The sequence below is a fragment of the Cicer arietinum genome, chromosome 6 (assembly GCF_000331145.2).
Source record: "Cicer arietinum cultivar CDC Frontier isolate Library 1 chromosome 6, Cicar.CDCFrontier_v2.0, whole genome shotgun sequence".
Taxonomy (NCBI): Eukaryota; Viridiplantae; Streptophyta; class Magnoliopsida; order Fabales; family Fabaceae; genus Cicer; species Cicer arietinum.
In genome coordinates, this window is record NC_021165.2 from 51,472,713 (window position 1) to 51,486,718 (window position 14,006).

The 14,006-nt window shown below is 37.0% G+C and overlaps 1 protein-coding gene across 1 annotated transcript; it reads right to left on the reverse strand.

Moving 5' to 3' along the window:
• Positions 1–913: 913 nt before the first annotated feature.
• LOC101502582 (putative nitric oxide synthase) lies at positions 914–14,006 on the reverse strand. Its single transcript, XM_004506294.4, has 13 exons — positions 13,550–14,006; positions 13,112–13,297; positions 10,374–10,460; positions 10,176–10,255; positions 9,836–9,917; positions 9,257–9,277; positions 8,878–8,923; positions 2,898–3,016; positions 2,694–2,807; positions 2,508–2,615; positions 2,305–2,394; positions 1,543–1,652; positions 914–1,363 (listed from the first exon to the last, which is right to left on the reverse strand). The coding sequence occupies exons 1-13, from the start codon at positions 13,916–13,918 to the stop codon at positions 1,114–1,116; spliced, it is 1,662 nt and encodes a 553-aa protein (XP_004506351.1). The 5' UTR covers positions 13,919–14,006; the 3' UTR covers positions 914–1,113.

The window sequence follows — 14,006 nt, forward strand, 5'->3', positions numbered from 1 at the left end:
TGAAAAATCCGGAAAAGTAAGTTTTCGGAAAATCCACAGTGTACCGGAAATTTCAAGAGGATTGAAATTTCCGGTATACATACCGGAAATTTCAAAAACGAAATTTCCGGTAGTTCAAAATACATACCAGAAATTTCAAAAACGAAATTTCCGGGAATTTACAACTACCGGATTTTTCAAATTTCCGGTTTGCCTCCCGGAAATTTCGTTTTTGAAATTTCCGGTATGTATTTTGAACTACCGGAAATTTCATTCCTCTTGAAATTTCCGGTAAAAACCAAATTTTCCGAAAACTTACTTTTCCGGATTTTTCAGTGTGGGGGTAAAGTGTTTGAATTTTTTGTTATTTTGAGTTTTACTGTCTTTTTTAGGGGTATTTTAGGTATTTTACAACAAAATTTTTATGTTGGGGGGTATAGGTTTAAATGGGGGGGTACAATAGCCAATTGTCCGAGCTTGAGTCTACGTTATAAGCCCTAGAATACAACTAGGATCACAGTGTAAGTTTCAATATTGCACTGGAAGCCTTTGATGAAAGGGTCACTAAATCGCTGATCAATCCTCCAAGGAAGAGGATCTATCAATAGTATTATGCAAGCCATCCTCATTCTGCTTGAAAGTGATGGAGTGTGCCAAGCAATATGTCCATTCCTTTCTAACTCTACCCAGAGTTTCATCATTTGCTCATGTAATAATAAGTATGAACCTTTCATTTCAATAGGTAAAGATGCTTTCTTATTCGACTTATCTAGAAATGAAAAGGTTATGAATCATCCAACATCTTGCTGAAGCTGGTAGCTAGGATGAAAATTATACAAGAAAATTTAAGAATAATATTTAAGTTCCTCATGCTTTCTTTAAATTTCACGATACAAAATCACAAATAAAAAATTGTAATGATTACAACAACAAAGAAACTCAAATATCCAAATAATTTTATTAACATATGTTAAAAGTCATAAATTTCACTCAAGAATAACAAGGACAAAAAGTGTAACCACGAGTACGGTATGCCTACTGAGTACATACACTGTACATGCTTTGGAGCTTTCCATGTACCGCCTCCACTCCCCAAAAGCAGAAAAAGAAAAGGAAAAACAGAACATACATAATTCAAAAGTACCATTTTGGTCTCACTTCCTCCTCCTTATCCGTTAATTCTCTATATTGGTACCACTCTGCTCCAGCCTTGCCTACAGGTAACGGTGGCCTCACAAAAATCTCAACAGGTTTAGGGATGTGTACGGCTAAAAGCAATTCCCCCGCGGTGTCTATCGATTTTTGTTGTGAAAATTTGTGTGACCTACTAACTGGCTCAACAGTAAGCCACCCTAGACCTGATATAGCAATATCACAAACTGGCCTGCATAAACAAAAACAAGAGATTTCATATTTATCTAGTAATCACAAATATTTGCATTTTTGGCCGAAATAACTTAAAATGAACAGTAGAATCAATAAAACAAGATTTCCAATTCTAATGCCACATTAAAACATTTAATATCCAAAAGTTTGTAGAAGAGAACTAACTAGGAATGATACCTTTCAGCATCTTCAAATTTTATTTGCAATTTACGTTCTGAGTCAAGTCCTCTCCAGTTCTCAGCCTTCTCTCTTCCACTTGGTGGGGTTAGCAGAACTCCAAGTTCTTTCTGGGACAATAAGGCGAAGCAGTCATTCAGGTTTGAGGAGAAAATATCCTTAATTTTACATTAGAGTGGAACGGGGTAGGAAACTTATGGACCGAAAACCAAATTAATAGATCTATAATACAACAATATCTGTTCATGTCACTACTAGGTCGAAAGAGATATGAACAGAAAACGTAAATTGGACAAAGAGACAGGATAAAAAAAAGTTTTGCAAAGAGAAAAAAGAGAATTCTTAGATTCTAATGCAAATTTGAACATAGGCAACTAGAAGTAGTTATAAATTCTATCCAACTATTATGATATATAATATTATCAATTGAAGTGAAATAGCTTCTTCACCTCTGACCAACCTAATGCTAACATAACATATGTAACAAATGCAGTAGTACCAACTTCCAGAATTATGTTCTAGCAACCAAAAGAAAAAATAAGAATTGATGCCAATAGATTCCATCATTAAATGCCATTCTTCATATTTTCATTATGCAAAAATATTGAAGCACCTTTATTTTTTCTAATAATGCTTAAAACTGGAAACATGAACGTAGTTGCAAGCAAATCAAATGTCATGCAAACTACAGCAATTTAGGCTAGATTTAAGCCATAACACCAGGTGTCTTATTGTTTCTCTAGACAGATTGATTCACAGTACCTGATAAAACTCATCTGCTTTCTCTGTGGGCACCATATGAACTGGTAGTCGTTTGGGACCGTAAAATGTCAAACATGTTTCTGGTAGAACCTGAAATCATCAAGACGACAAACATAATTTATACAAGGGAAAGGGAATGAATTTTAAAGAAATGGTCTATGACATGATGTATAAGCGGAAAAAAAAAAGTATATAAACAAAACCTTCAAGACATCGATTCTAACAAGACCTCCCCAAAATATTGAAAATCCATTTAACCCATCTACTGTTGAAGCACCTTTCTCTGTATTGTCCGAAACTACTTGAGAACTCTACCAATAACAATGAGGATGAAGTTAAATTCACTTATGATTGTATAATGTCTTAAAACAGTTTTCGAAAGAACATACTGGGAAAGATAAGCCCCTCAGCCGGCTTTTAGGAGCAAGCGAGGATAGATCTTCAGAATGAACAACTGCAGTTTGCCTATGGTGGAGATGAACTCCTGGAGTGTCATACAGTTTCTGCATTTGTTAGGGAAAAAACAATTTAAATATAAAAGACAAAATATTAAAGAGCTCTTTAGCCTAAATATATTAATCAGAAAGACATACCCCTCCTCCAAGGAAAGCATCAATTTGAATTGGCCCCAAGGTAGTTCCAGGAACAGCAGACTGTATTGGTTTGTATCTTTGTGCAGCTGCAGCCACTGTATCGTTATAAGCCATTGTTTCTGGCATCAAAGATTAAAAGGTCAAGATGGAGAAAGGCATTGTCAATATGATAGACCATATAAAGGATAATTTAGAGAGAACTTAATGAATACATCCATCGTCATGTATATCAACAGTAACATTTGATTCAACAAAAAAATGCCAAATGAAACCAATGTTGTCAATCACGGATCGCGGAAAATAGCAGTTTCTTCAAATTCCGCTATGCAACAGTACTATAGCGTTGCAATTTGATAACATTTTGTACCAAATACCGTATCGCAAAACAATAGCGATTTGTTTAAATTCTGCTATGCTATAGCTACTATTTAACTACACTGGATGAAACAAATAAGTCTACTCTAATGTCAAATGTATAACAGTACACTGTTTTATTACATACAATTAAAGTGTTTGTAACCTGTTGGCCACCACATCAAAATTAAAGGCGGCACAGTGCAGCATCAAACAAAAGCAAAGTAGAATAATACAAACAATGACTACAACAGCAAAAACCAATACCACATTTGATAGGAATGGGTTGGGCCCCACAAGTGATGAGGGGGATCTCTTAGTTAATAGAGATGAGGTGAGGCCTAAGCAATGGCAAGTATATGTGAGAAAGAATAAGAAAGGGAACGCAGGAAAAGTGTGACTGTCTAACTGGCATAGTGAGTTAATATTCCACTAATAAATAGGAGTGTGTGGGGAGATAGTTGGATGGTTTTTTTTATTTTTCAGTTACACCTTAGAGGTTGGGCAGTAAGAGAATTGTTTTCTCTAACTGAGGAGCATTAGCTCTGAAATCATTTTCTGTTTTCTTATCAATTAATACAATAATTCTCTTCATTTAATTTTATCTTACTTTTGCTCTATCAATTGGTCCAACCTGCTACGTTCATTCAAACCAAAATGGACGCAAGAATCACCGGAGTGGAGGAGCGTTTGGGACGTGCGGAGGCCAGCATTGAGTTGTTACGTGACTTCATTGGTTCTGAAACTCAGAGGGCTTTGACGACGTCTAAGAACAATATTACAGCGGTCCCCTCACCGTTAGATGAATTTCGTTTAGCTGCAAAGGTGAAATTGCCGGCGTTTACCGGTGATGATCCAGTGGCTTGGATCGCTCGAGTAGAAACGTATTTCAACGTACAACGCATTTCTACAAACGTGAGGATTCAATTGACGAAGCTCAATATGGAAGGTCCTACGGTTCATTGGTTCAATTTATGGCACAATTCTACGGAGGATCTGTCTTGGGAGAGTTTGACGGGGGCGTTGATCGTTCGTTTTGGTGGTGGTCGTTTAGAGAATCCTTTTGAAGAATCGAAGGAATTAAAACAATCTAGATCTGTGGAGGATTACATTGTTGAATTCGAATTGTATTCTTCACCGTGTGGCCGTTTACCAAAACAATAGTTTTTTGGTAATTTCATTGGTGGTTTACGTCATGACATTCTTTCCAGTGTGCGTACCTTCAGGCCTCGTAATTATTACTTAGCGATGCAATTGGCTCGTGATGTTGAGAGTGAATTTGCTGTTGTTTCGGGGCAGGGATCTGGATCTCGCTAAAAACCGGGTCAAGGTTCTTGGGCCCGATTTCAAAAACCTAATTGGGTCAATCGCGAAGGGGAAAGGAACAGATTTGCAAACCCTAACCAGTCTAGCAACAATGTGGGTAAAATGCGTATCGGGCTGGGTCATGGATCGCAAACCAGGTCAACACACCCTCCCAATTCTACTCCTCCTTCATGTCCTAACTCTTGTGACGTTTCACGTCGTTACTCACGCAGCGTTCGCCACTTACCAAGTGCAGAGGTTAATGAGCGTCGCGCGAAGGGACTCTGTTTTCGTTGCAATGAACGATGGGATCCCCTCCATCAATGCACAACGAAGCAGTTACGATTGATTATCTTGGGGGACGATGAAGTGGTAACGATGAAGGAGAGATTGTGGTGTTGGAGGCCGAGTCGGAAAAAGAGATTGCACAAGAGGAGTTAGAATGTAAAGGATGGGAGTTTTTTGTGTATCCACCACTCCAAACCAGGTTCGCACAATGAAAGTAGAGGGTTGTTTACAAGGTGCACCTATTTTGGTTCTTATTGACATTGGAGCCACGCATAATTTCATATCTCCTAAGGTGGTTGAAGCTATGGGACTGCCTATGGTACCTTCTACTCCCTTGGGTGTCAAGTTAGGAGATGGTCATCGTGTCCTAACTATGGGTGGGTGTAAGGTAAGTCAGATGGATGTGGGAATGGTGCAGATCTATTTTGATGCTTATGTGTTGGAGTTATGGGGTGTGGATCTAATTTTGGGAGTTGTTTGGCTGGAAACTTTGGGGAAGGTTACCATGGATTGGAAATAAATGTTTATAGTGTTCAACCATAAGGGCAGTATGGTGAAACTCCTTGGCCAAGCCTTAGATGAGAAGATGGCTACTTTCCAAAGCATCATCACTTCTTCCCAGCTGATAACAGGCTGCGAATGGCCTACCTTGATGGAGGTGGTAGGTTCACAAGTGACTCGTGTCTCGGATCAACAGACTAAGGAGTTGCAAAGGTTGTTGGATCAGTTTGCTATTATATTTAAAGAAATCCAGGGTCTTCGTCCTACAAAAAACACTAGCCATTCCATTGAACTTTTGCAGGGTGCTGGTCCGATAAGTGTGAGACCTTACAAATATCCTCATTTACACAAGGATGAAATTGAAAAACAGATTCAGATCCTTATGCAGCAGGGGGTGATTAGAAACAACACTAGTGCTTTCTCTAGCCCCGTTATTTTGGTCAAGAAGAAGGATCAATCTTGGCGCATGTGTGTAGATTACCGCGCACTTAACAAGATTACAATTCAAGATAAGTGCCCTATCCCTGTGGTAGATGAATTGTTAGATGTGTTACATAGCTCGGGTTATTTCTCTAAGTTTGATCTTAAATCCGGTTATCATCAAATTCGTATGAAGGAAAAAGGATATTCATAAAACTGCATTTCGTACTCATGAGGGTCCCTATGCGTTTATGGTGATGCCATTTGGCCTTACCAATGCCCCTGCAACCTTTCAATTAGTGATGAATGATATTTTTAAGCCTTTTTTAAGGAAGTTTGTATTGGTTTTTTTTTATGACATACTAGTGTACAACACTAGTTGGACTGCTCATTTGCAGCACTTGGAGATGGTTCTAAACATTTTGAAACAACATCAGTTTGTGGCTAATGGAAAGAAGTGTGCTTTTGGTAAACACCAAGTTGAATACTTGGGCCATGTCATTTCCAAAGTAGGGGTTGTTGTGGATCCTGCCAAGGTTAGCAGTGTGTTACAATGGTCAGTCCCTAAGAACGTCAAGGGGGTGAGAGGTTTTTTGGGATTAACGGATTACTATAGAAAACTCATAGCTAACTATGGGAATATTGCTAAATCCTTGACCGAGTTGACAAAGAAGGATGGTTTTAGATGGAATGTTGCGGCTACCGAAGCTTTTGAGAAAATAAAAGTAGCTGTTACAACTGCCCCAGTTTTAGCTATGCCTAATTTCAAATTTCCTTTTGAAATTGAATGTGATGCCTCAGGAAAAGGGGTTGGTGTTGTGTTGTTGCAATCTAAACATCCCATTGCGTATTTTAGCAAAGCTTTTGAATCATCTAGGTTATCGAAATCGGCCTATGATAAGGAGTTAATGGCTTTGGCGTTAGCTATTCAACATTGGAGACATTATTTGTTAGGAAGGCGGTTTGTGGTTTATTCTGATCAAAAGAGCCTAAAACACTTGTTACAGCAACGTATTACCACAACAAATCAACAGGAATGGATGGCTAAGTTGCTGGGTTTTGACTTTGAGGTGGTATATAAGGCGGGAGTGGAGAATAAGGTGGCTGATGCTTTATCTAGACAACATGAGGATGCTGAAATTCATGTTCTTAAATCCTATCTTATTTGGCAGCAGAGCAGCCAATTGCAACAAGAGGTATCGCAGAATCCCTGGCTTAAAAGCATTGTGGAGGCTATTCAAAAGGATCCTACTGCTAAACCTGGGTTTTCCTTAAAAGGTGGCATCTTATTCTACAAAAATAGGTTAGTTATACCGGCTAACTCACCACTTATTGAAGATCTACTTAAGGATTTTCATTCTTCCCCTAGTGGGGGTCATTCCGGCTACCTACGCACTTATAGGAGAATGGCAGGCACTTTATATTGGCAAGGGATGTTGAAAAGGATGCAAGATTTTGTGAAAGCTTGTGACACGTGTCAACGCCAAAAATATGCCGCGACTACGCCTAGAGGGTTACTACAGCCACTACCTATTCCAGTTTTGGTGTGGAGTGAGATATCTGGATTTCATTACTTGTTTGCCTAAAAGTAATGGATTTGAAGCTATTTTGGTGGTGGTGGATCGTCTCTCTAAGTATAGTCATTTCATTCCTCTTAAACATCCATTTATTGTTCGCTCCATTGCAGTTATTTTTGTGAAGGACGTGGTTAGACTGCATGGAATTCCGGAGTCGATTCTTAGTGATCGTGACCCTTTGTTTGTGAGTAATTTTTAGAAAGAGTTGTTCAAGCTAGTAGGTACAGTGCTTAAAATGTCTTCGGCATACCATCCCCAAACTGATGGCCAAACAGAAGTGATTAACTGCTGTTTAGAGGCCTATCTATGTTGTTTTATTGCAGATCAACCTAAAACATGGGTACATTGGATTCCGTGGGCAGAACTATGGTACAATACCACATTCCATGTTTCCACAGGGTTTACCCCTTTTGAGGTGGTGTATGGCAGGAGACCTCCAGTATTGGTGCATTTTTTGGAGGGAGAAACCAGAGTAGAAGCTGTAGCCCAAGAGTTAAGAGACAGGGATGAAGCTTTGTGTCAACTGAAAGCTAATTTACTCAAAGCTCAAGAGTACATGAAATACCAAGCTGATAAGAAACGCAAGGCAGTGCAATTTGAGGTTGGTGATTGGGTTTTCCTCAAATTATGTCCTTATCGACAGCAATCGATTATGCATAGGATTCATCAAAAATTGGCTCCTAGATTTTTTGGTCCTTATCAAGTCATTAAGAAGATAGGGCAGGTTGCTTACAAGCTACATTTACCAGCAACATCTAAAATACATCCTACTTTTAATGTGTCTATATTGAAGAAAGTTGTAGGCAATTATACTGCTACAACTCAATTACCTAGCAGTTTGGAGTCTGACACTGGGGACATTATTCCTGCTAAGGTTTTGTCATGGAGGGATAAGTTTGACGGTGGGCAGCATAAGCGAGAATGGTTGATTCAATGGGAAGGCATGGATGTTGGAGATGCTACATGGGAAGAGAAACGAACTGCTGGTGAAGAGTCAATTCCCTAATTTGCGCCTTGAGGACAAGGCTACTGTTGAAGGTGGGGGTGATGATAGAAATGGATTGGGCCTCACAAGTGATGAGGGGGATCTCTTAGTTAATAGAGACGAGGTGAGGCCTAAGCAATGGCAAGTATATGTGAGAAAGAATAAGAAAGGGAATGCAGGGAAAGTGTGATTGTCTAGCTGGCATAGTGAGTTAATATTTCACTAATAAATAGGAGTGTGTGGGGAGGTAGTTGGATGTTTATTTTTTATTTTTCAGTTACACCTTAGAGGTTGGGCAGTAAGAGAATTGTTTTCTCTAACTGAGGAGCATTAGCTCTGGAATCATTTTATGTTTTCTTATCAATTGATACAATAATTATTTTTATCTAATTCTATCTTACTTCTGCTCTATCAACATTCTATACAAGACAATAAAAGAACTCAGTATAATAAAGCGAATGTATCATTAGCATTCACGACTTCTCAATCATAGAAAACAAATAACCTTAATCTTAATGTTTGCAAAGCATGTAGATATAATATAACTTACTTAATAAGGCATTGATGAAAGCGGATTTCCCAACATTAGCTGATCCCTATAAAATAAAAGTATTAATTAATCAGATTCTTGGCTCAACTAGTAACATAGAAGCTTAAATTACAAAGGGTTCTATGCAAGCTCAGAGAGGAAAATGTAAGATTTGTATTTTAAATGAGATGAGATACAAAAGACAACAAATGAATCTTCCACGAGTGCATAGATTAGCACTTTTACAGTGTAATATATTGCTTCTTCTATTATTTAGAATGAATCAGGGAAATATAACACATTCCAGAACAACTTAGTAAAAACTCAATGCAGTAATATAAGCTCCTGTGTCAAACATAATCTTCTTAAAGCATATGAAACTTCCAGTTCAGAGACTTACCAGAATGTAAACATCTCTTCCCTACAGAAAGGAAAATAAATGAATATTCAGTAGAGAAAAATCAGAAAAATGTCAAAAACATAACTCTACAGTTTATTTTGAAGTTCAATTGGCGTAAATCATCATGACATTTTCTCTTTATCTTCATAATATGTACATCCCATGCAGAATGCAGATACAAAGAAATTTGGAAGAAAAAAAAAATCATCACTATATATCATCGTTATTGTAGTTCTATGGTTTCCAATGTTTTTGACAAGAGGAAAAACAAATTAGAAAAGAGAGCATGCAAATAAGTTTCCTACTCTGAGTATTTCTAAAAGCTATAACAGCCCGTGACAAGTTCATTTATCAGAAATGAGAAAACATTATGATCAACCCTACTTACAACGTTTGCAGTACAGAATCAACACCTTTACACATATGGATGACAGTAACTGTCGAACAGTTGTCATCGTAAATGTAATACTAAATGGCAGTGTATATTCAAGTTTCCCAGAAAATCTCTTTATGTCTTCAAGAATAAAGAGCTGAAATCCGTTAAAAGGAAAAAAGGCAACCAATAAAGGATAAACTAACCTTCTTCTCTTTTTGGATTTCTGATATCACTCCAGTTATTCCTACCAATGATTTTGAACTGGTGAGATGGACACTGAGAACACTGCAATGAGTATCAGCAATTGAAATTCGATAAGCTAAAATCTTCAGCTGTGGTTATAAAGTTCCACTTAGTTTCATAAAAAATAAAATTCATCTAATCTCAAGCAGTGCCAGCATAACAAAATACACCAAATGTTAGCGAAATTGCAAACACCTTCGACTATTAACTTCAAATAGCAGATAACCGAACAACATGGTAATATGCCGCAAACTAGTATTTCAAAGTTAATAATTAATACTAAACAAAGAAGATACATACTTCAGCTTCTTTCTTGTGATAGCCTCTACAACCCAATCTCCAATACAATTAAGATCAGTGTCTCTTGGAAGGAGATCAACCTAAAAAGAGAACATTCTATTAAATATGATATCCTTCTAGTTGTAAACTCAAGATCTTGTCATGAATTTGCCAAAAAGTTCTATTAAATACAATAATAAGCTACACACATGTAATTACCTTAGTCACCACCATTATTATAGGATTGGCACCAGCAAGATCTCGCACTCGAGACAAAAAACTGCCATTGAAGTCAACAATATCAACCTAGAAGTGGTTACCTCAACGAATTAGACAAAAAAGCATTTTTCCTTTCAGTACTTCATTATAGTTAGTTCGAAATATACAAAATTAAGATTCTACGAAGAGAAATGCTAAGGACACACCATCAGACACTCTTTTAAACACTCTCTCATCTATTGGGCCACATCACCCATTTTTTCCAATCCCTTCCCAGTTAACCTACTACACAAGTTCAACTTTTTTTCCTTTTTCTTTCTAGTTATTTGTCCCCATTAACCTCAATTAGCACTATCCACAACCTAGCATTATTCTTCACCAACAATATTAAATTATTCACCAACAGGAATTCAATTTTTTCAATGTAACATCACTGATGATATTCAGATCCTTGGCGATGAACAAAATCCCGTTGTCCCAACTTCTAACCCTTGACTTTTGTGTTGGTGGAGATGAACAAAGAGATTGATATATGAGTCAGGTTATAATTTTTTGTCTGTAGATTGTTAAGAAATAGATGGAGTTTGGCCATGTACTAAAAATGAAAGACAACATAGCCAAAACAAAGGGTATGGGTTATGCAGGAGACGACGGTCCATTACCACAAAGAAGCGATTATTGACGATTCAAATCTAAAAGAAAAAAGAAACTGAAAAAAATAAAATAAAAGTGTTACATGTGAGTAACTGGTAGCAATGTAAGAGATTGGAAAACATAAGTGATGTGGCCCAATAAATAAGTGTGTTCAGGGGAGCGTATTAGAGGGTGTGTCTATACCATTTCTCTTCTACGAAATGTTATGTGATAATTTGAAATCCTTTGAATTAATTTGTTTGCATAGCCTGATTATTTGTCAAATTGTTAACATCCAAATTCCATAGTCATGTAAGATTATTCAACAAAAAGCCTCCAAGTACAATTGGTAACGTAGGTACAAAAGATTCAGCTTAAAGATTTATTAAACATCCCTATTGTCAAATAGCAGCTATATCAGTGATATAACATTATCGCATAGTGGAATTTTAACAAACTGCTATTGTTCTGCTTTAGAACAAAGTGTTGTAAAATAGCGGCTTGCAGCGCCATAGCACTAGCATAGCAGAATTTGAATAAATCGCTATTTTTCACAATCTGCGATTGACAACATTGTTAAACATACAAGTATAAATTCAGTTTTATCAACCATTGGCCATCCAAATGCTTAAAACTAGCAATCAAGTAATATCAATTCATACAGTTTAAAATGTATTTGTTAAGAGTCTCATATTGGATGAGATATGACTTGAAAATATATTTATAAGTGAGAGGCATCTCTCACCTTACAAATTTTAAATGTTTTCTAGTAATATTATAGTGCATTTTAAGCTACAAGGTTCACCAAAGTTCTCATGTAAGACTAAGATCCAAATTCTACGCATGTTTAGTTCATATTTCATCTATGACACCTAGATTATTCAAAATTGTTTGAGTATCTGTGCCATACCCATGCCCAATATGAGCATGCTGCATACATACTATATGCCGAGATACGTATCAAGGAAGTATGATCAATTTGTTTAGGAAATAAAGTATTGGCTGGTACCGGCATGGTACAATATGCCTAAATACGTATCTTTAAGTATCCTCAAATTTTATTAGTTTTTAATAGAAATTATTAGCCAATACCTTCAAGATGCACATTGATGCATTCAGGGTACCACTACAACTACTTGTCTTAAAGCTTCTTACAAAACCTTGTTGCTTTTTTGGATAATTAGAATGCGTAAGACCAGAATGATACAATTAATACTAGAGAATAAATGCATAGGAGGCAACTGTATAGAGTCAAGACTCAAGACTTCCTTTGAAAATGATTGATAATGTTGTGCGACTTACTACCATTGATTGGGAAAAAGTCATGGTTCTAAATTGCACTCTGCAACCGCAATTATAGCCGCAATATTGCGGATTTTGAAGTCGCTGCAATGGCATCTCAGCCTCAATTTAGATCGCATTTTTCCAAAATATAAAGTTTTGCAGATTAACCAAAACTGCGACTACAATTTAAAACCATAGAAAAATATGTAATATTTATGACATGTTTATAAGGGAAAGAAAAGAATTACTTTGTACGGATAACTGGAAGATATGTGCCTCTTGTTTTTTATTAAGATCACAAATATCACTCAATAAATTGAAGTGATTATTTATGGTTAAGTTATGCATTAATCAGTAATATCAATGTCTATTCACATGTCAGTTTTTAAGAAATCACCATAAACAATGTTTTTTCTGTTTTAGTTGACTAAAATCATGTAGTTTTGTGTTTTATGAATAAAAATACTTCTAAAGATCAAAATATATCAAAACTTCGTTAATGGCGGGAAACATGATTTTAAATTGTTGTTGCGGTTACACTGCAAACCTTTATATTGTGGGAAAATACGAACAAATGCGGCCTAAATTGTGGCTGCAATGCTGTTGTGGAGACTACAAAATTCGCAATATTGCGGTTGCAATTGTAATCTCAGATTGCAGTTTAAAACAATGGTGGGAACCCAACCAAAATCAAAATTTGCCAATTTTATAAGAGCGAAAATGCCTACTAACTACTAAGAATCTGAAATTTCCTAGAATACCATGAGGTAATTCAATTCAGTCCAACAACATAAAGAAAATGTCTGGACAAGTAAATTTACCAATTTGACAATTAGAGCTTTGGCATGACGCAAATGAGACAATTTTTGTCGAAGCTCTTCCGCCGTAATGAACTGATTTCCACCGGAGTATCCTCCATGTCCTCCAACGGCAGTTATCATTTTGCCATGAGACAAAAGACGGCACCGCCTACATAGAACAGTTTTAAGCTGGTGATGTTTCTTCTTCTGCAGAAAAATAACAAACAAGCTATGAAGTTACGGACACCGGACACAGACAGACATGGCTAATAATTTGAATAATTAATTAACTGGATGTAATCAATATATAGTACACGTGCCAGATACCAAGACACGATCGACAGTGTCAGTGCTACAAGCATAAAAGCAAGCAAATTCACATCACACTACCAGCATTTTGTAATAATTAAAAAAAAAATATTTGAAAATGTTGAATTTCCGATTAGATAAAAGCGATACCAACTCATAGGCTTCCGGATCGACAAAACCAGGAGCATCGGTATCGGAAGTTTGTAAAGGAGCACCGCAGCCATAGCAAGAAGCGACGGCATTGGAAGCTTTAAGAGGCTTGTTCTCTTTCTTTCTACTCTTCTTGTTGTCTTTGAGGATGAGTTTAGCAGCCTCAATTGACTGTTGTCGTTCGAGAAACTTCTCGCCCGGTGACGGAGCAGCAGCGCCGGTGCCTTCTGGTACGGCGGCGGGAAAACGAGATTTGGAAGGACGTGAAAATTCGCAGAGAATGAAGCGTGGTTTGGTGTGATGTTGTAGAAATTTGTGGTTTGGGAGAGAAAGTGGTGTTAAAAATGTGGATAGGGTTTTAAGCGCCATTGCTGAGGTTTTGCATGCGCTTCCTCCAACATCAGTTGTAATCTCTTTCCCAGGAATTTATTATCATTATTTTTTCTAACTAATACTC